The sequence below is a fragment of the Siphateles boraxobius genome, unplaced genomic scaffold (genome assembly GCF_051911475.1).
Source record: "Siphateles boraxobius isolate OS27281-9 unplaced genomic scaffold, OSU_SipBor_1 18, whole genome shotgun sequence".
In the NCBI taxonomy this organism is placed as follows: Eukaryota; Metazoa; Chordata; class Actinopteri; order Cypriniformes; family Leuciscidae; genus Siphateles; species Siphateles boraxobius.
This window is the reverse complement of record NW_027508788.1, coordinates 4764883-4788123: the sequence shown is the minus strand read 5'-3', so window position 1 is coordinate 4788123 and position 23241 is coordinate 4764883. Positions and strand designations below refer to the sequence as shown.

Below are 23241 nucleotides of genomic sequence, written 5' to 3'. Positions count from 1 at the left end.
AAACACACACAGAATAACACGAACAAAAAGATTTTTACAATCTAAATGTGCAATTGCAAGATTTGGAGAGAACATTCAGAGGAGCGAATCCAATTTTTTTTTTCTTCTGTGAATCATAATTTAACAGATGTTTAAAAAATGAAAAAACTTGTAGGTGACTTTGATCTTTGCAGCAGGACTTCATTCTTAAGCGTGAGAGTCTGTGAAATGGCCTGAGTGATTACCCTTGGCTGTCTTTTCAAACACTTATCAAACACTTTTATTTGAGAGATAAAACATCCTAAATGCATCATAAACATCTCAGAGTGGTGATTAGCTCAGGCTGGAACCCCATTGGCTGGAGGTGCTAATGGACTGAAGTCAAGAGAGCGTTGGAAGCCGCAGCCATGTGGTTGTGACCTTTCTGGCTTTGACATCAAACTGCGTGCCATGAGGTCAGTATAAACCTTTTTATTTGGCTTCACAATCGCAATTTTCTTTGTCTCAGTGAGAAAACCAGAAACAATTTAAACCCACTGAACTCCCACACTGGCTTCAACAATTCTGCATTAATTGAACGTAAATCTGCACCACAACAAAAGGGTTGTGAAAACTGAGACGACGAATGTAACATTCTCATTTTGCCTTTCAATGCGACGCGATAACATTATGAACTGCCATTTTGTACAATTTATCACATTTTAGCATCATTAAATAATGTTCACACCCCGAGTACAAAACCCAGCGTCCAGGATGTCAGATTAAAAGGGTGCAAATGTGGCAGGACGTGCTGTTCCAGATAAGCACGACCACATCGGGGTCTGTCTTCAAAAGCACGTCTTCATCCTGCGTGCACCAAATGAAATTAGTGTTTCTGTCTGGGCGAGAACGGAGCTTCACAATAAAATCGCACGGTGCTACACAATCATCTGAAAAGCATCTGGACTGAGATAGGCTCCGCCGTACCGGCTCCATATGGCGAATTCAATGGCCACCATGAGATATCGCACCCAGGCAGGGAGTGGGGAGATAGGCAAAATAATCAAACGCAGAAAAGAGAAAACACAAAGTCATTATAAGACATAAGGGATGAGACAGAGGCAAACGGAGATTCATTCTCCCAGTGGGAAACTCTAAAAGCGTCGGCATGCTCGTATCCTAACACCCATATAACACATATTCCTTGCTTTCAAAGGCTGGTATGCATATTGGGATTATTCCTACAAGGGACTTGCCGACAAAAGATATTATCAGTTCGACAGGGTCGCCAGAGGGCATGGAAATGACATCAGAGTTAAGGCGGACAATAAAAAGGGGTGAGAACTTGGTTGAGCCCAGGCTACAGCCCAGCGTAAGCCATTTCATCCCCACCGTATCTGATATCAGCCCTTAAGACAGAGTCTATGGACGTGGCAGACAACTGGCGACGGAGGAAGAGAAGGGAGAGGGGAGCAGCTAAGGGGGCCCATGCATCCCGTAACCTTCTCACTTTCACACCGGATCTCTCCTAGCAAACTTCAGGTGTCCCGTAGAGCATCTGAATTATACAAACGCTAATATGAGAACATAACTTATGAATCACTCTCTGCTGGCAGGGGCCAGCGCCGGGCCAACAATTAAATGTTGTACATTTTACGGTAGTGGCTGTTCTCCCCACTTATGAAAGGTTGTGACATGCTTTTAAGGGTGATCTATCGTTAAGTGAACTTGCCATGCAAATCGCCTGAACCAAAAGTGAATTTGAGAATGAACATGTTCTGCATTCATTCAGGCCACCCCAAGTTACTCTACTGCGCTAATCTGCCCGAGATACTCAACCCATTAAAACCTTATTGGTTTCCCCAGATCTGCAGAGCCCGTACTGATGTTTCAATTGGTGGGTTCTAGGAACCACTCCCCTCGATTGCTTTGCTCCGTGCCCCAGTTTTTTCAATAGTAAACAGGGACATTATAACGTAGTAGCTTGCTGTCAATTATGGTTGCAAATTATAAAGAATCAAATTGACAAAAATAAAACGAATTATTAAAAATGATAGTCAATTTTGTGACAAATTTGTGTGTATTTTATGATATAATGGAATGCATGTAAAATAACTCAATTATATTTATGTGAATTTAAAGGGTAAAAAGTGAATTTAAAAAAAAAGTGAATAAAAAAACCTTACTTTCTGACACAAGCTATAGCTCATAGCACTTGAACATCCCATGTGCATTGCGTGTCTGGACCTGACCAGCTGATCTCCCACATCACATCCACATCATATCCACAACAATAGTCACAAGATACTGAGACTTTCCTTTTAAAACAAATTCTCATCTGGTCAACAAAACACAAAACAAATAAATCTATCTGACTTTAATGTTAATATTTTAAGTTAAACCATCATACAATATGAATATGTTCATGAAAGGCTGGGTTGATGGTATCATACATTTTATCACACTTGTATTACATTTTAAAATCTATAAACAACACACATAAGAACCCTCATCAAAAATCTACTCAAATCTACAATGTAAAATCTAGTTTCTTTGTAAATTATATGTAAAAAAAATTACAAAATAAAATTACATTTACCATGAGTAATTATACTGTAATAATTAAAATGATAAATTGCTGCAAATTACTGCATGCAGGTTTGAGAACATTAGAAGGTGATTATTTGAAGGATTGGCTTTGTGTCTTTTCAGGGAAGCAGAAATGCCAAGAGGGCCGTAGGTACAGTCATAAAAATGGTTTATTTGTTTCCTGAGCACATTTAGTGCTTATGTTTCCATCGGAAGCCTTTATGGCATCGCAATAATATTTATGTCGAAGACAGATGGTTTCCTTTGAGTAACAATGGGATCGTATTTCTGTACATGCCTAGTGGTTGCACAAAATTCCTCCTGAAAAATTTATCGTTTTTTTTACATTTTTTATATGATTTTCTAATGAAGCCTGGGAATTAAGAGTTATTAATTTAATGGATAAATGAATTTGGAACATACATTTTTTAGTTCATTGTATATCAGGAAAATGTATTTCAAAGAATTAATTTTGGAAAACATATAGATAGAAAATGTATATTTATTAGAAATTATATGCATCTTTCAAAGCAGAAATTAATGATAGTCAAATTTTACAGAAACACAGAAAAACAATGTGCTTTCAATGCTGAAAAAAGAAAAATGTTCATAAATATGCCTCATGTAAAAATAATCCATGAAAATATGTATCATGTAATCATTCTATGTATCATTATTAAAGGTTTTATTTTTACTTATGTAGCCATAAAAACAGCCATTAATTTTTTAAAATAAATATCACAACAGCTCTAAACCCAACAAAAGCGCCCATCCTAATCCTAAAAAGAAAAGATTTATCTGTGCATTTACATATGTTTTTAATCACATTTAGGATTATTGTCCCTGCTTCATGCTTCAAAATGTTGGCAAACCAAAAAAAGCAGCAAAGCTGACAGAGACAAAAGAACAGGTTCTTTTTTGATCGCTGACCACATCCTTATTCCTGGTATATATTCCAGTACATACTGTTACTTATTTAACCTATTAAAATGTGACACTTCAAGTTTTCACCTGTCCCAATTTCAGTGTTTTGCTTTACGTCAGTTCTTTCTTAGTGATCACAGAGTGATCAAATTGGGAGGACCAATAATAATTAGTTTCAGTAACTAGTGCTTCACAATGATTCAAAGAGAGCCTGGGGGGAAGATACCTTAATTTCCTGCAGACTATCTGTCCATGAATGGTCGCGCGGCTGCTTTGAAACAGGATGATACTGGTTAGTGGCTCATTGTCTATTAGACAAAGTAGGGCTGTTCACCCATTAGCACCTCTTTGTAGTGACTGCTCAAGGTGTGACACACAACTTGTCACTGGAGCAGCATGAGCATGCCTGCAGTTTCACTGAATCACATGGGAGTTCAAAGGATTCAAAACAATGGCGTACGCCCATATGCATATTCAAAATAGCATTTCATTACAAATCAAATGACACGCAGTTCATCAAGTATGATAAAAAAAAGTCACGCGTTTGGTCAACTGGGAAAACGGCTGCAGCATATATCTTTCGTGTGTTTGCTAGCCAGAAGGTCACTCTTGGGATAGAAAGTGCTTGATTGACTAGCGGCTGACACTTTGTCCTGCTTCTTTGTGATGACCTGTTACTCCAGCTGCCCTCTCATCCCCTGCAATGTTTGCTGCCCCACGCACGCGATCCCACTCCCGGCTGCCAGCAATGCGCTTGTCCGCCTTGCCGCTTCGCTGCACCCTCTCATCGCATTACTTCTGCTATTCTAACTTTTCCATCAATTATGCACAAGAATAACTGAGGCCTGGCCGCAGCAGATACATAAAAGAGGAGTGGATGCCTCTATGACTCCACCGTCTGCCAGCATGTTCCCCCTACCAGTGATACTAGTGCCAGAGCACCAGCGTACAGAGGACATGGTTGTGCTGCCATCGCATGAGTCTGGTTTATTATGTCTACTGTGGAGTAAATCAAATGTGTAAATTTAAGGTTGTGTTATTGTAACTCAAATGTTTTAGGAATACTTTACTAGTTTGGAATGGGATCGACACACACTGAAACTGCTAGAAATCAATAAACAGTTCATTCTTTTGCATCGACTGACTGCAAGATATAAATTAAACAGAGTTTAAGGAAGGAAATCCGTTGGAACACATTAAAAAATGCGTTAAAGTGCAAAAAAAAAAGGCAACCAAAAATGGGAACCTACACTCCCAAATCTACAGCTGTTCCATTTAAAACACAAAATGGATGCAAGTTTGAAAATGGCCGCGGTTACACTCCTACATCTGCAAGACAAATACTAGACTACTCATACGGACAAAAAATGAAGGTCAACTAACTCATAGATGATGACAAACGTGACAAAAGTGTAATTTAATGATTAAAACAGACAGAAAATTATATTTAATGACATCTAACAATCTGTGGCAAAGTGAAAAGAAGATATTAATTTGCATAGTCATGCACACGGATACAGCAAAATGACCTTAAGATTCCAATGATGGCCACATTGACCTCATTTTCTCAACATTGCGTGTGAAGGTTTGTTGGCCAGACTTAACTCTGAGATCGCAAACAGCGTTTGAAGTTTTATGGGTCCCAATGCTCGGAGAGTACTCAAATTTGTGACATGGAAATGCTTTACCACTTACCACATACTGATAATCTACTATAAATGGTTCCGTGACTGGAACATCTAGATCCCAAAAAGGTTTTTTTTTTTTAACCTTTTTTGTTTTATTTTTCATTAAAAGAGGGACACATTTCTAAATATGAACTGATGAATGTGCAACATACAAAAACACCAGCCAAAAGATATTTGTAAACAATTAACAGCCTGATTAAAGCATCTCCTGCATAATTTATTATTCGGTTTATCCAGAAATAAACTATTTAAAAAAAAAGAAAATCAATTTCTGCATTATCCTTAGAGGTTTTCCTTCATAATTTATTTTCGTTCAGAAAAAGTTTGGTAAATTGAAAACGTCACATTGTATTTATTTTCTCTACAATATTTAATTTACAATCTGATGATTTTGTTGGAGCACTACCATAGCTATGATTGCAATATGTTCACAATAATGTAGCCAAAGCAGCTTAATGACAAACAGTGAATTTGAAAAGATTTATGTCCTTCACTACAGCACAAACATTCATCATCCAATTTTTCCATGCTTTGAAAGGGTGAAATATTTTATAGAAGGCAGCTTCAAATAATCCTTGTAGGTTCCTTCTGTATGAGAAAGAAGGATTAAAGGTATTCTTCATCCAAAAGTCCCTCATTTGTGCAGGTGAAAGCAGTTTTAAGGTTACAGACCAAGTTCAAATCTGTGAGACACGGTTTTGAAGCTAGGGAGCGTTCTCTCTCATCCTATCTCTCTGTTTCTTGTTCTTTCTTGTTTTCCTTTCATGCTAACTCCTGCCAAGTCAGTCCATTTTTATTAACTTAGCCTGTCGAACAAATGCTTCCTTCATTATTTCTCATTGCGATTAAATGTGCCGTAATGAAGGGCACAAAGAGCAAACCGCTCTGCGCTTTCGCTGCGAAAGAATGCGCAAAGTAGTCATTACCACATGCTACATTTTCCTCCAATTCTTATCAAGGGGGCTTAGTAAACTTTAGGGTCCTTTTAGGAGCTTTATCAGGTCATTAAGGTCTGAAGCTGATTAATATGAATGGTTGTTGAGGTCGTGGCTCTCCGAGGGAGACATAGAAGGGTGAAGAGGTTCGGAGGAAGTGTTTTGTATCTTTACACAATGGGCCGATGACCTTCTAAGCCCTTTAGGGCCTCTCTGTTAATACCTTCAGCCAGGCCTTCAAAGAACCCAGCAAAGACATTTCACCACTCACAGTTTAAAAGCTCACAGAGTATGAGGAGCTTACCTCAAGCAAACAGAGAAACCCGAAATGCATCAGTTATCATCAAAAAGTTCAGAGAGGATGAGCGATCGCTGTGATGACTCAAGCGTGAATTCGTAAAAAAAGAAAGAACAGTTAACTTTAATTTAAAAAGAGACACTCCCTGAATTCTTTCAGAGACGCAATCATGACAGTTTATTAGCGTAACGCAAGAGCTGAGTGCAGAAGGAAGGGGGCCAGGCACCTCTCGGTGTGTTAGGGGTCATCAAACAGCAGGATGTTCTAGTTACCCTGCAGGAGAACTTTCTCTCTGCTGGAGTGAGTCTTCTGATAGCCCAAATCTTTTGAGAGCACCAGCACACAGCCACACAGCCCTGGAGGGTTAATCGGGATGGGGCGCGATTGTGGGACTCAAACCAAGAAGCCTGCGGTTCCCATCTGTAACTCTTTCCATTCTTTAGTCGCTCTATATTTCCTTCTACAAGCCCTGCAGTATGCACTTCCTGCATGTAAGAGCCTAAATACTTGAAACTCTGGCAAAGATCCACTAAGACAGGAACAATGGCACCCTTTCACGTGAGCTGAGAGAAGACCGAGGTCTTCAGACCAGTCAATATTTGGACATGATTTTTTCACTCCCCATTTAAAATCCAAGCGGAACCAAGCAGCAGGAGACTAGAAGTGCCAGCAAGGGAATAGGAAGGGTAAACACGCAGAACAATACAAACTGAACCGCACACAATACCACCGAACAGCTATCACAATATCAACTGGCCACAAACCACAAACCATGGGCTTTGTTTTTAAAGTGGGGATTAAAACTGAGCCGGCACAAAAAGGAAACCATTTGAGGTCATATTGCGCAAGCTAGAGTTAAGAGGTGAAAAAGAGACGGCTTTACAGTAGATCCATGACATTTCCCATTTCTGTAGTGAAGAAATTAGCAGAGAAAGACAACCTAGAAAGTGTTTAAGTGTGAAAAGTTACAGAAAACCCAAGTCTAAAGAGGCAGAGCATACTACTCACTACACCACCTGACTGAGAAGGCTTCAAAAACTGTAGGAAATGTGCCACATCTGTTATTGAGAGATTTGAGAGGCATTATCAGTGATTAAAACAGGACTCTGTCAGAATGCTGAAATCCCTCTCCCCAGCTGTTAGGTCCATTCGACAGACCTCTTTGATGGACAGCGGTATCGGCTTCCATGGCACCACATACACAAACAGCCAGAAGATTAAGGTAGGAATCCAATACTGATTCCTGACTGATCCTGACTATCAACAACAAATAAACAGGTTTCGTTTTCAACACAAGACCTATTAAAGTTTAAAATTTCTAGGAACAAGCACAAAAAAAATTTGACAAATGAATATATTTGTAATGTAGATCGCTTATCTGGATTACAAGAACACTACTTTCTCAGACACGCAGGATAGGGAAGGAAACAATAAGCTCTCTATCTCAAGCCAATCCAGTAATGCCTGCGAACGAACACGTCTTGAACTTAGAAATGACTAATCTTAGAACGAGCTGGGAAACTTCAGAGGAAATATACCACCTTGAATTGAATTTGTAATTGCAAACGGCGTGGACCGCATTGGAGGGGAAAGAAAAAGAGCCCCCAAAACCCAGTGAAGCTTGTAAGACCACCATATGTAGAGCAAGACAGAGGCTTACATATGAATGGGTGCGCTGCAAATCTCAGGCCAAAAACTAAAGGAGCCATTTCCCCTAAATCCTCTAAAGAATCTCTATAGACTCCGCCGTACTCACTCGTGTGAAAATACTAGCAATCACTCAGTATGTTCGCCGCTGCTTTAAAGTGCAACTCCTACGCTTGCAAAATAACGAGAGATAAGCCTTAAGAGATAAGCCTCCTTGTACGTTTTAAGGAAAAAAATATATAAACAGTTGTGTTTCTTATTAGCTACTAAGAACTTCAATTTAAGCTATAATGTGCAATCTATAAACTAATTAATATTTCATGGCATGGCTATCTAAGTCTTTGAGTTGAACTCTTGTACAGCTGTCTCTAATGTTCGTAATTTAGGCATGTTAATGAGTGACATTAAGAGAGGAATATGGGGCTATTTAAAACAACAATGAAATGATCAAGCATCTTAAAACCTGTTAAAGAATTGGTCTTTCGAGGGTCCGATAGATTAAGTCAATGTTTAAATGAAGAAGTCCAGCATCAGGCCGATGTGCAGACACATTCTGATCAGGAGGTAACTTGTTTTGGGGGTTATGAGTGACATTAAAGGCCCCGAGGTCTTGCCAGAGAGTGCAGCTACATTATACAGCTCATCCAGATTTGAATTAGGCCATTGGGTGAGTACATGAATGTGAATGAGAGATACTCATTTGAACTAACTCATTTATTTGCTAGAGGGGCCTCATTTTGGGACAAAACATAGGCAGGGAGCCTCCAACACACACATGCACACACGCACACACACACACACACACACAATCACACACTGCTGCCAGGCTATAGAAACAGTGCTCGCCCTCAAATTCACCCTGACCAGAGCTCAATACTGTCCGATGATGGTTAACCGCAGCCTTGTGCTGTTATCACTGAACGTGTGACCCCTGCATGCGCTTCTCTCTCATGAGCATGCACCCAACTGGGCATCAGCCACTCCTGAAATGCCTCTCAGGGTTTGACCCATTGTGTAAAGCCAGCATGGGGCTGGGGTGCAGGGCAGAGAGAAAGCCCCATGGCAACTGAAGAGAGACAACCGAGAATGGGGATGAGTTGGAATCACAGCACTTTCAGGCAACTCAGGACTTGCGGCAAAGAGAAGGGCACAGCAAGCCTGATGTAATTTCAATATAAATATATTTATTATATGTTAATCTGTTAAGCAAATTATTCCTCACATGAATAATAATGTATTAAGAGATGAATTATTCAAATTAAATACCCAAACTATTAACAGTCATCAAAACAACTTCTTCAATCGCACATTCAGTGAGAATAGTACTCCTGATGCTATTTTTCATTAACACCCTTCACTGCACATGAAGGTTATATTACCTTATTAGAAAACCTTTGTTGAAAACCATTACTAGCTCATTTTCAGCCACACATTTTATAAATGCCCCAAAAGAAATACGAATTGATAGAATTGTACCCTTTTAGAATTATGATAACAAGCAAAATCACATTTCAAAGAGGTAAATTGGATTTTAAAGAACAACTGACCAATGAGGCATGATATTTATTTCTAATGATGTTTCTAGAGGGCAATGTCGAGGACAAGCTAGTGGTACGGCATAATAACTTTTTGCTATGAAAGAGCTTGCCTGTCAATCTCCCAAAAGCAGAAAGAACCCCCTCTCATATAAATCCTGTCCAAAGTACATGTAGCCTACTATATATATATATATATATATATATATAGCCTATATATATATATATATATATATATATATATATATATATATATATATATATATCCTATACACACACACACACACACCATTTTCACTATTTATACTAATGAACACTTTTGATAACTAGTTAACTAAACTAACTAAAATCGGACAGTAAATAATTGTATAACTATTCGCGCCTTGATTATTTTGGCAATTCATAGCGTCGTTTTTTTGTCGCGCTTGTAACTTCATGGAATTTACTGTAAAATAACGCTGTCAGTGCCTATCGCGCGCAAGATTTGCACGAGTATATTTTTAAGAAGTTTTGCGCTTACAATATGTGTTTGTTGTGACTGCTATATCATTCATGAAACTTATTCAAGCGATCCTGTCGGGTCGACGAGCCTGTTCAGTTCGCAGCCGCAGTAGGCTATAGGCTACATCGCTCGGTTTTGCGGACTATGGCGCTTAATGACAAGTGAAACTGCGTTTTATTATATTTACTGTACAATTAACTAACTCACCTTGGGTTTGTTCGGTTCCAGTAGACTGCGAAGCGATCCGCCACAATCTTAGACGCCGGATCCAGGCCCAACACAGACATAAACAAGCTGATAAACGCAAAATAAAACATCTCCACCTGCGGCATTTCTGAAAGTTTCAATCGCAGCCTCCTTCGATAGGCTACAGCGTTCCGGTGGTGACGAACTGCGCGACCCGTCAATTTTCCTTGAATATCCCACGCGCGGAATGTGTTCTTTTTAAAATATGTTTCTTTAATTGTAATGACAGATTTATACGACCGCAGTGCAAGGAATGTCAGAGCCTTCAAAGAGTCACAGTAACATGTACATTTTTAGAAGAAACACTAAAAAGCCGGTTAATTCGCTCGATGTCTGTCAATAGTCCAGTCTGATAATGCGTTCATCTCAAGCACATCCTTTCTTGCGATTTATCGAGTTAGTTTTCCACGAGGAAAGAAAGCAGTTAGACAAATTTCAGGTCCTTTGAGTGTTCACTTCCCATCCCAAAGTGTCGGTTGTCACTAGTTAGTTGGAGTGAATGAAAACAACATGGTATGTCCACTGGCACCTCATCTTCCAACATGTGAATGAAGACCCGAGCTCTGTGTGTATCGTCAAGCCTTGACGTTTACCAACTGAATTTGAATAGATGCTACCCTAAAGCGCTGTCTTCAGATTAGGAAACCAAACTACCTTCCTGGAAGAAATGCACAAAGGTTTTAGCGCATTCAAGATTCAGTGGTAGGATATAGTCCACAACAGGAATCTTTCAGGCAGCTGAGTTGGTCAGGGTACATGAGCCATGCTGTCACAGAAAGAGAGAGAGAGCGCGACGGTACAGTTCCAGCGCACTCTCCCTCTTTCTCATTGGTTTGCATTTTGAATAATGGGCGTCTCGCTTAAAAAAACGACATCCCGCCCTCAAAGGTGGTATGCTGTTTTTTTGTTGTTGTTTGTTTTGTTTTGTTTTTTACGGCGGAGTACCTAATCCTCAAGGATATATTGACTGGATAATATCATTTGAAAGAGTTCGTTTTTTTCTTTTCCCTTTTATTGGCAGATGGTAGCCTCCTCTGACAATAATATTGTGGGAAAAAAATGATTTAAAATTTTTTTTTACAAAAAAAACACTTAGGCCTACTACGTTGTTAGGCTACGAACAACAGTAATTTTGTTCAAGTGCCTTCCAAAACCAATAACTAATGAAACATCCACGATAATATAACAAAACTAGGCTATGTTTCTTGGGGAAAATTTTTTTTCCCTTAAAATAGCCTACTTCATTAGACTACTTTGAACATCCGTCATAACAGTCCCAACTCAATGAAACTGACTGAAAATATTGTCTTGCTGTTCTGGCCATATAGGCCTATATAATTCAGTACCGGTTTTGACAGATTCACTTAAGTAATTTCTGTAATGCCTTGTTGAATTTGAGCGATTCATTAAAATAACCTACTCAAGATCATAATTCGTGAATCGGACAACACCATGCCTATGCGGTTGTTTTTTAACTGAATCAACATAGAAAGACGAATATTACTTAGGCTACAGGTTCATTTTTAGCTTCATCCTGTTAAATAAGGACAGCATGCTCGGGTAAATCTCTTCTATAGGCTACATTTTCTTTTGTCGTGGGCCTGTAGGTCTATAGGATAAGCTTTGCAGGAAATGTTGCCTAAAAATACTTGTGAGTTAATAAATGTAGCCTATCTCGTGACATTTCTAGATAATTCCACGAATTTTGTAATTCTTTTTAATCGGCCTTTAATAAAGTAGCTATAGCCTAGGCTTAATCAAACTTTTAAACATGTGTGTTATTGTTTGTTATTTTCGGTTTCATATGTGGGCTAATTTATAAAAAATTAAGTGAAATGTATAGGCCAGGCTACTATTTATTGCTAAATTAGCCTGTCCTCAAATGAACGCACGCATCAAATAGGACGCAATGTAGCCTAGGCCTAATGTTCAAAAATTGTGTTTGTTTATGTGGGTGGTTTGTGTGTTTTTCTTTTTGATATAGGCCTATTCAGGCACATTTTCTCAAAAACACAACAGTTCCCTTCCCACTCGCTCTCATCTCAAGTAAATACATGGTTCAGTTGAACAGTTGACATTGCCCGCTCCCTCAGTAGACCTTAAAGCCCTAATACGCCCCATAGTGGAGCGACTGAAAACCGCCCAAGAGAACACGTGGGCATGTGTTCAGCATGTCAAGGCTGCAGGATGGTCTATTATGTTACTTAACACCAGCCCCCGGCTTTCTTTCTCCATTTTAATGTCTGCAGATACCTAGAATAAACTGCCGTGATGCAAAGAATACCACCGCATTATCAAATGTTTTATTTTTAGGCCATTTCCATGTAAGAGATCTCAGTGCTTTTGGACTTCACCGGTTTATCTTATACTGTAGGCCTACTATTAAAAGAGAGCATCAACACCCAGCTACAATCTCATCAATGCATTGTTCTGCTGATTGTCCTGTTTGTGCATCTGAAACATTGTTACTGATTTTAAACGATTGCAATAGTAGCCTAGGCTATATTACATGGTTGTTTGGTTTCATTCTTTGTGCAATAAAAGATGTTTTCATCAAACTGAAAATGTTTACTCTCTTCCCCAAAGCCTCATTCCAATAGTGTGGAATAAACCAAAACTACATTAGCCTATAATAGTGTTAAGTTCAAAGTCCCTTACTAGATTTCACAAACACTGATCATCTTATTTGAGGTGATTTATGATCCTCAAAGCAATTTTTATATATATATATATATATAATATAAATTTTACTCTTTTACAACATGATGGATGAGCACAATAACATTTTACACACGTTTACTTGTTTACGTTTCTTTAATGGAGTGTATGTAAAACAGTGTTTTGTAGTGTATGTTGTTTCTACCCATGATTGGGCCAAATATAGACAAACTAGCCGCTGGTTTACATTTTTAAATTAAATTATAATAATAAAAATTAAACCCAACATTTTTTTCTTTGCTAAAAGAATCCTTTCCTCCTCTCACCCCTTCCCATATAATCTGCTGAACAAAATCCTGGAAGAATAAATGTTTATATCTTCTACAGTCACGCTGTTTATTTCTGTATTTTTAAGAGCCTGTCTTGAGCAGTTGAAACTGTAACTGACTCCAGCTGGACTGTCTAATCAATAGTCTTTTTTCATACAGAACAGCAACATATAGCCTATACAGCAGGACCAAAAGGTTTCTGAGCACTTAAGCCACAATTAAAACCTTATCAATTTCATTTGCATTAAATAACAAAAGAATAAAAAAATTCTATCAAGGTAGCATAAGCAAACATATGAACCAACTATATATATATATATATATATATATATATCATTAGATAGACTTACTGTTTTATAAACGTGAAACCTAACAAACGTTTTTGTAAAATGTTGTGCTTGTAAAGCATGCTTATGCTATAGCCTAATTAAAATAAATTACTTTTTGATATTTGACATTATAGATTTATTATACAGTCGTTCTCAAAAATGTACATCCACCTTGCAAAATGTTTATTTTAACAAAATAAGAGGGAACATACAAAATGCATGTTATTTTTTATTTAGCACTGTCCTGAATAAGATCATTTACATAAAAGATGTTTACATATAGTCCACAACACCAAAAAAAATGCTGAATTTATAAAAATGGCCCCCTTCAAATGTTTACATACCCTTACATCTTAATACTGTGTGTCGTACTTGGATTATCCACAACTGTTGTATTGTTTTGTGATGTTTGTCCTAAGTGGTTAAACCGCCCAATGTACTTCAGAAAAATCCTTCAGATCCTGCAAATTCTTCCGTTTTCCAGCATCTTTTTCATATTTGAACTCTTTCCAGCAGAGACTGTATTGTTTTGAGATCCATCTTTTCACCCTGAGGACAAATGAGGGACTCAAACTCAACTATTAAAAAAAAGTAAATCTCTGATGCTACAAACGGAAACACGATGCATTTAGACTGGGTGGTGAAAATTTTTTGAATTTGAATATCAAGGTAAATTGTACTTATTTGACTACAAGGGAAAAATGTAATTATCTACTGTTGCTTCCGAAGGACAATATAAATGAAAAAAAAAATGTTTAAACAAAATAAAGAATATTTGGACATCTACATCCTATTCTAAAGTTTTCAGCAGAATCAGGTAACGACACAGTATTAAGAACCAAGGGTATGTAAACTTTTGAACAGGGTCCTTTTTATAAATTCAGCTTTTTTTTTTTTGTCTTGTGGACTATGTATGTGTAAACATCTTTTATATAAAATATCTTATTCAGGACAGTACTAAATAAAACAAATAATATGCATTTTGTTTGATCCCTCTTATTTTGTTAAAATATTTTACATTTTGCAGATTTTGCAAGGTGTACAGTATGTACACTTATTTTGAGCAGAACTATATGCCGCACACTCAGTATAATGAGATTACGACTAATAATGAAAGGTTATTTTCATATTCATGGAAATAATTCTGCAATGTCTGGGGTGAGACCATGTCTCGAGGTACGTCTGAAGCTTAGTTTATGTTTTAGGTATGTTGAGCTTGTTTAAAGTCACGATTTATTTGAGTAACGTGCAAATGTAGTGAACTATCTGACCTCTCTTATCTCTTCATGACCTGCGGTTCACACACATCACGCTTCTAATACCCTCCAACAGGACGGACGGCCCTCAGCACATGTTTCCCACTGACAGGCATGTCCTTTCTCCAAAGTACCAAATCCTAGTGACCTACAGAACATTCCCTGTTCTGGCTCAACGTATGAAATGAGTGCTGCTGACATTGGAATGTCAACTATTCCAAAACGGGAAGTTCTCACCGTAGTTTTACATTACTATGGAGACTGACCGCATGTCTCTGATCACAGGCGTGACAGACACAGGAGGAGAAGAGGAAGCTCTCGTTGCTGCGGGCCACTCACCGGTTAGAACCGGATCAGAACAAGACCCGGATTCATTCACTCAGCTGCAATCAGCTCACTTATCCGTTTCAACTGACTACGTTCGTGTAATCTTTTCCCCCGAACAAATTTTCAGATGATAGTCTAACAGATAAAGAAGTGCATGTCAGGAGGTATTATAGGAATTTCTTTCAGCATATACTATATAAGCCCTCAGGGATTTTCTGATGTAGAGTAGAGTAGACCAGGCAAAAAAAAAAAAAAAACACACTAAAAAAAAAAACACTTTGATGTAACTCTGGGCAACTCCATAAACCCAACAAAGTGAGGGAAATTAAAAAATGAAGCAAGACCTAAAATGAATATACAATCATTTTTTTAATTATCTTTTAAAATACATTGTATATATTTTCGGGTTATGGCCAATAACGGATAGATTACATAAACATAAAAATTCTACAAAATCTTGACAAAAATACATGTACAAATAAACACTAAAAACTATATTCTACAAGTGAATTTAGATATCACAACAATCATGAAATGCATACACACACGAATGCACACCGTCATTTTGGGTGAACTTGATTTCACCATGTACCACATGTTCCTGGATCAACATCTTTGTTGATCCTGGAACAACTTTCAGATCAACCAATCAGATTTGAGGGACAAGTTTACAGTTTATGTCAAGTTTAGGCTTAGAACCAGGGTAAGTGTTCACCATCAGTGTTATTCACCTATTATTTCCCTCTGATTTTAGGGAAATAATATGGGTAGGGGTAGGTTTAGGGTTAGGGTTAGGGGTAGGGATAGGGTAGGACTAAATTTTGGGACAGGAATATTGTTCCAGGATCAACAAAATATGTTGATCCAGGAACATGTCTTACTTGGCAAAATCACGTTGACCGTCATTTTGCCAAGTAAGACATGTTCCTGGATCAACATATTTTTTTGATCCTGGAACTTTTCTGTCTGAAAATGTAGTCTTAACCCAATCCCCTTACACTTAACCCTGCCCATAACTTATCCCTAAAATCAGAGGGAAATGATATAAATAACACGGATGTAGAAGCTTAACCCTGTTTGTAGGCCTAAATTTGACATTAACTGTAAACTTTTCCCTCAAATCTTATTGGTTGATTGGAATGTTGTTCAATGATACACAAAGATGTTGATGCAGGAACATGTTGTACTTGGTGAAATTATGTTCACATAGATATGGTGATATTCTTTCATCAGACCTTTGCAATCTACATATTCAGGTTTAAATTGTCTATTCCCATTAAAACAGCTGTGTTTGAACCCTACCCCAAGAAAAAGCACTTGACACACACATTCTGCACTCTTTGATGGGATTGTGTTTCTGCTGAAAAAAGCTACTTGTTGAGGACAGGTCTTCAGGGACAAAGGAAGTCCAATCTGAGGACATGTGGAAGCATTAGCAGATGTAGCACTGATCTAAGACCTTGTGTGTGTGAGAGAAAAAGAGAGACAACAAGCTCCTTATCAAATCAAACCAGCTGGGATTTCTTTAACGCAGACAGAGATCTGCACACTATAGTGTCTGTGCTTGAAGAGGTGGGAATACACAGAAAAAAAAAGAATATCTGGCATCATTTCCGAGGGATACCTGACCCTCCGGTGGGATCCGCAGAGCGTGAATGAAACAGGCAGATGTATTTCAAATAAAGTCAGAGAGCCAGAGGTGGCCTTTTACTCAGACTGAAAAAGGCATAGCCTGCTTAAGTCATTCTTTGCATGTCCCGCTGATGATGACTGACACATCGAAAGGAAAAGGGTCACTTCTGAGAGGAATTTTTTAAGTATAAGAAGTAATAGCAGTCGAGTCCTGCTTGCATTGTTTAGTGAATAGAAGGCGTAGGTGAAACTAAATTGTGAGAAAATGTCACTCAAGTCATAATAACTTAGCTGGAAAAATGAAGTTTTCAGTGAGATATTAACCCATATTCTGAATGAGGAAATTGTATTCATTTTCTTTTTAAAGAAAGAAAAAATAATTTTCACAACCTGGCGAGCTTCAGAAATGTTGCCTTTCCGTCCTATTAAAGAACTGTTCACCCAAAAATTCTCGCCCATATGTTGTTCCAAACCTGTATGACGGACTTTCTTACTTGTCTGTACTGAATCATTCTGACCGGTTTTGTGAACAGGATCACCTGGATAATTAAGTCAAAAGAATGATTCATTGACACATCAGAAAATCCTACCTCTCTTATTGTTATGGTATGTTTTTTTTTGTATATTTATATTTAGCTTTAATTAGTTTTCAATTCAGTTTTAGTTGTAGTAATTTTAGTATTTCAAATCAAGCTTAATTCAGTTAGTTGCCAATGCAACACATCTTCTTCCATCTAATATATTATTTTTATTTCATCTTTATTTCAATTACCGAAAATGACTTCTGCTTCTCTCACTAACTCTCATGAATGTGCCAAGGCCAGCTATAGGGCAGATATCAGTACATTTTCATTAATTTACTTAAAAATTTTACTTAAAATTACTTACTTTTCAATCAGTTCCTTAAACAAAACTATTGTATGGCATCCGAAAACTTGGAATATAGAACATGAGTCATATGAACCATTTTATTTATGTTTGTAGTATTAATAGATTGCATATTTCTCAGAACATTTGAGTTTCATTGTGGGTTTGGAATGAAATGAGAGTGGTACTAGAACTATTCCTCTAACCCACATACTGAATGAGAAAACTGTATCAGACTCCATATTTTCCTGTATTTTACCCAAGATTCAGAATAAAACTGCGCCTTTCTAGCCTTTTTATTTTGCGTATTAAAATAACTCACCATCCCTATATGCACCAAGGCAGCCCATAACATTTGAGCGAAGATATTATGGCGTGCAGAACAGTAAGCAGCTGGTGTCTCTGTATAGTCATGTCACGGGTGAACGGCTGTGACCTTTATATCCACTGCGGTAGAAAAGCACCACAAGGTGACCACGGCTCGTCCAGCGAGCATCAAACACGACACAGCTGAAAATTACCAGTGGCACAGAACCAGACCCTGTCATGCCATGAAAGCTGCTGTCATTTCTTTCTGACTTCTCTCATCTCATTACTAATCAACGAGCTAAACACTGCTGACACGAAGAAATGATTTATTGGTTGCTTGATGCGTTTAATAGCTTCCTTATTAAGATTTACGACATCTGTCAGGCCTATGATTCATTAGTTTGAACTGCTCTTCTAAGCACAACTTAGACTAACTCACAGATCTCAGACTTTTCTTCTTTTTTTTTAAGTTTGTCCAAATTTCACATTTATGTTCCACGCTCCGATATCACAGGGTACATTTCTCTCTCTTTGTTCCAGTGCAGTTTTGGCCATATTGCTGGAAGTGAGCGAGTGAACGGTGAGGCTCATGTTCCGGAGGGTCTTTATGGAGTCAGGGGTCAGTGCCAGACTCCTGATGCGTGGCATAATAATGAGCTGCCTCTTCACTCACCCTGTCAGGATGCATTAGCGCTGGAACGCCTCACACTCTCTACTGCACTCTCAGCCTCACTCTCCACGTTCGAGTAACTCCGTTCGTTTGGCACCTACAGGGTCCAATTCTATCCAGCAAAAGCCAGTCAGCTGGCTTGGTCCCATATTGGTTTGTATCAAAGATTAATTGGCTGTTAAATCTGTGAATTATGACTAATCCCTGCTATATGATCTATGGGACATTTTCCCCTAATCCCAGAAATGCACCAGTAATCCACAGTGCAGTAAACATGGGGAGGTGGATTAATCGTCCAGGCCTGTACTTGAGGGTGGCCCGGAGAGCCTGGACATTGTCAGGTCGCTACCATTCCGTGCAAGGGCATTTAACAGAGTTTCACTCTCTCACGATAAGTACAGAGCAGGGTTATTGTCGTAAACTAAAACCAAGAAACAACTATTTAAAAACATTTAACGGAAATACAACAATTAATGCAAATGTAAAAAGTAAAAGAAACAAAGCAACGGTGATTTAAAAACCCAAAACTTAAAATAATAATATCACATAACAAAATCATGAAGTCTAACAGAATTATTATAATTGTTTTTTTTAAATAATATATAATTAATAATACAATAAAATCTACAAAAATACAAATATCTAAAAAGTAAACAAAAAATCTAAATAAAATAAAACAAAATTAAGAATGGTTTTTTTAAATGACTACTTTTGTTCAGCAAAGATGCAGTAAATTTATCAACAGTGACCGTAAAAAAAGTAAGTCTTTATAAGATTTATATTTCAAATAAATGCAGTTCTTAGAAATTCTGAAATAAAAAACACCATGACAGTCTCCACAAAAATATTAAGCATTGAATATGAAGTTATCAAAATGTACTAAATCAACATATTAGAATGATTTCTGAAGGATCATGTGACACTAACGACTGGAGTAATGGATGCCAAAAAAATTCAGGAATAAATCGCAGAAATAAAGTACATTTTAACATGTATTAAAATTGAAAACCCTTATTTTAAATTGTAATAATATTTCACAATATTACTGATTTTACTGTATTTTTAATCAAATAAACGCAGCTAATGGACTTCTTTCAAAAAAATTAAATAAAAATCTTACAGACTGTTGCAAATGTAGTATATAAATGCATTAGTCAAATGTAGAAAAAACAGTGTTCACAGGCAGGAAGGCGATGTTAAGTGAATGCTGACCTAATGCATCAAACACGCTCAGCACAGCGGGGGAAAAAATCACCTTAGGTTGCACAGGTGACAGTTTAACTCGCCCAAACCAAACAAAGCCTCCCCATACCATGTGTGCACCAAATAGTCTCACTTCTATACATATTGCACATATGATCTAAAGCAAACACACATATACTTCCACAAACACACCTTGAGCTCGCTTTCATACTGTAAACCAGTTTACGAGCACCGGCCGTACAGCAGTGCAGTTTTAGCGGTGAAATGGTCATTCTCCATCTGTGCTCCCACGAGACCTCCCCACAGAGCTGGAAAGAAGGTGTTTTTTTAAGTGCAGTGCTTTTCTTCAAGCGGTAACAGCAGAAATGTGCTCTGTGGGATTATAGATCCATTCTAATGAGACCAGAGGGCCGACACTGGATCACATCAAGGGCCCCTCTCACTTCACTATGTGATTCTTTTGTGGGAACAATGGCGGTCGGGAAAAATGACTAGGCATGTTGAAAGTGGTGACTGAAAGGTAGAGGAAGAGAAAGGGTTACTGTGATTAGTGCAGGAGATGAGATTTATGGTCTCCAGAGACCTGTCTCTAATGATATGTGAGAGGAAGAGCGCCTCATTACAATGCTGCACACCGCCAGACTGGTCATGGGCCACCATCTTTCACAAATCCAATAACAGCCCAGAAGTGAAGGCAACACGTTTTACTGGCTTCATGCGAACATGAGTGGAGGAATAAAAAATGTGAATTGCATTGCACAAAAAAAAAAAGATTACAGGAGCTAAATTCAAAGAAATCTCTGGCAAATGAAAGCTGGGTATGATTAAAGAAAATAATCATGTAATAAAAAAACAGATGTTATCAGAGATGCAGAAGCGGTTCTTTGAATAGCTTGTGTTTCTTAGCCATATGCAACAATCAACTCTGATATTAGACCTAAAAAGTGAGTGAGAAGGTAATCTAGATCTAATCAGGTCTCTAAAACAAAGTGTGCTTCTGTTTTTCTGAAGGACTGTACATTAAATAATTAAATCAGTAAATAATTATGCCAATAATTAAATGCACCAATGTAACAAAAGAAAATACGAAAACAACATTTATTGTTTAAAACATTCCATAATATTAAATCTTACAAAAGTACAATTGGTTAAGTTTAAACACTTTTCTTTTCCATAATGTAAAACAATTATTTCCCAAAAAATCATAGATTTCTAAAATCTGATTTCCACAAATACTTTTTTCCCCCCTAATAATGGAAAAGGTTTCATAAATCTCAATCAACAGACAGTAGGCAGCACTTGGAGTTAATTGGCTTATCCTAAAGCAAAAGTATGTTGTATATATAAAAAACAAAAATTGTGATTCATTCATTAGGTGTCATTTGGAAAAGTATTTTGTAAAAAATAATTTAAACATGAAAAATGCATAATTAAGCATATTGCAAAATACTTTAGGTGAATTAAATTGTTGGTTCATTTATTGATTGATCTAATTATTAATTTAAATATTAGTATTTTGATTTACCATTTGGAATATCGGTGTGCAAGTAGTGAGTGGGATAAGGGCAAATATATAGGGTCAGAAGCTCTGATGAAATATTCACATTGTGTGAACAAGAATCACATTCAGTGGACTCTTTTGGCGATGCACAATTTATGATTGTACTCAATCTACCCCATTTACTCTTCATGAATATGCTTTTCCCCATTGCAAATTTGGTCCAATGAATAAATTATAGCAAATTATGTAGATTGTTTGGCCCACCAAGCTGACAAAAGGCTTACAGTTCCAACTGGCAATTGTATAAATTTGCCTCATATTAACAAAGCAATTACAAATGTGCTTGGAATGGTTCTCTCTTACTAAAAAATGCCAGGAAAGGGTGAAGGGAGGTCATGGCGAAGTCAATTATGTTTATTGTGTTAGAGTTATTATTAACAGCAAAGGTTATCTCTTCTCTGTTATCGTTGTTTTGTTAATAGCCCCAATTGCAAGCGGCGCAGACAGCAAACATGCAAAGACAAATATCTATCATCCTGAATAACAATGAACGACAGAGTCTCACATGGACGGCCAAGGCAGGAAACAGTGTCTGAAGACCCCTGATAATTGATTGTAAAAGACAAGCAACCAGTCAGATAACTAAAAGCATGCATTTCTATGCTTCATAAAGACTGAGCCATCTTACGAAGCAATTTCACAGTTCAGATGTCTCACTGCCAGTCAGTATAAAAGGAACCCCTTGCCCTTTACCATGTGGCTGATCATTCAGAAATGACCCAGGACTATTTGCCCACTTGGCACAGCGATGACCCCGGTGGCATTTACCCCCCGTCCCAGGGAGAGCAGCGGCTGCCATTTAGCACCACCATAATGACCGTGGTATTTACCCAGGGTTGTAGGATTCTATAATGGCTGCAAGCTGTTTATTGGGCAAGACGGATAAGAGACTGGCTGCAGCCCGCCGTGATGTCATGGCCTCCCCCAAGAGGAGAGACAATTATTTGTTAAGGGGACGTTGGCGTTGATCTAAGCGTGTCAAGCCGGAAAAAAAATGCTCCGCGGCAACCTGGCTTTGAGTGATGGACAGTTTCCCGTGCCTTCCTGGAGGTCCCTGATGGATGTGAATTGGTTTAATGAGCCTTTACAGAAGAATCTGATTCATGGGCACATATTTTATTCACATATCCGGCGCTTTCGCTGATTCATTCGTCACAATCCATAGCGCACATTGGCGTGCATGCATGTGCTTTAAGAGGGGGGAGGGGGCAGAAAAAAGGAATAATGCACCAAATAATGCATGCAAAATACGTCTGAGTTCATAGAATTTTCTCATCTTCTTTTTGAGAGTCAGTGTCAGGGACACTCCATTCAGCTGCACTCCTCTGAACTATTTCCTAACCAGACTGGCAGATGAAACATCTCAATGATTACAATAATACGTGTCTTAGTCTGCAACAATGAGATTGGGCCTTGAGTAAAGACACTCTCCGTGATCAATATCGCCCCTCTGTTAAAAATGATGGTATTGATCTCAGCTAGCTCAAGCTGTTTTACACATTGAGCCTGAACAAATCTTCAAGTTGCAAGTATTGAAGACCCAGTCTGAATACTAAAAACTTTTTGCACTTATTGCAGCACGCAACAGGGGCTCCTGTTGTTTTTGTCCCCGTAAAAAAGTAGAATTTATTTGACATTTATTTGAAGTGTGGCGCATTGCCAAGCTGGTGGATATAACTGTTATATCACAAGCAGACAGGGGTTATAAAGCCATCCGTTGAGTGACATGCTTGTTAAACATCCATTACTCATCTACTCAGGAGAATAACCTTTAATTT

At 38.0% G+C, this 23241-nt stretch overlaps 2 protein-coding genes across 2 annotated transcripts in view; both read right to left on the bottom strand.

The window, feature by feature from the left end:
• Positions 1-11159, bottom strand: part of efna5a (ephrin-A5a) — a 45757-nt gene extending 34598 nt beyond the window's left edge. The window contains exon 1 of the mRNA XM_077232958.1: positions 10284-11159. Within this exon, the coding sequence (XP_077089073.1) occupies positions 10284-10408 (125 nt within the window). The 5' untranslated portion in view covers positions 10409-11159. The remainder of the gene's footprint in view (positions 1-10283) is intronic.
• The window catches only part of LOC143740863 (intracellular hyaluronan-binding protein 4), a 159276-nt gene that overhangs the window by 69848 nt on the left and 66187 nt on the right, over positions 1-23241 (bottom strand). The gene's annotated exons all lie outside the window — the stretch shown is intronic.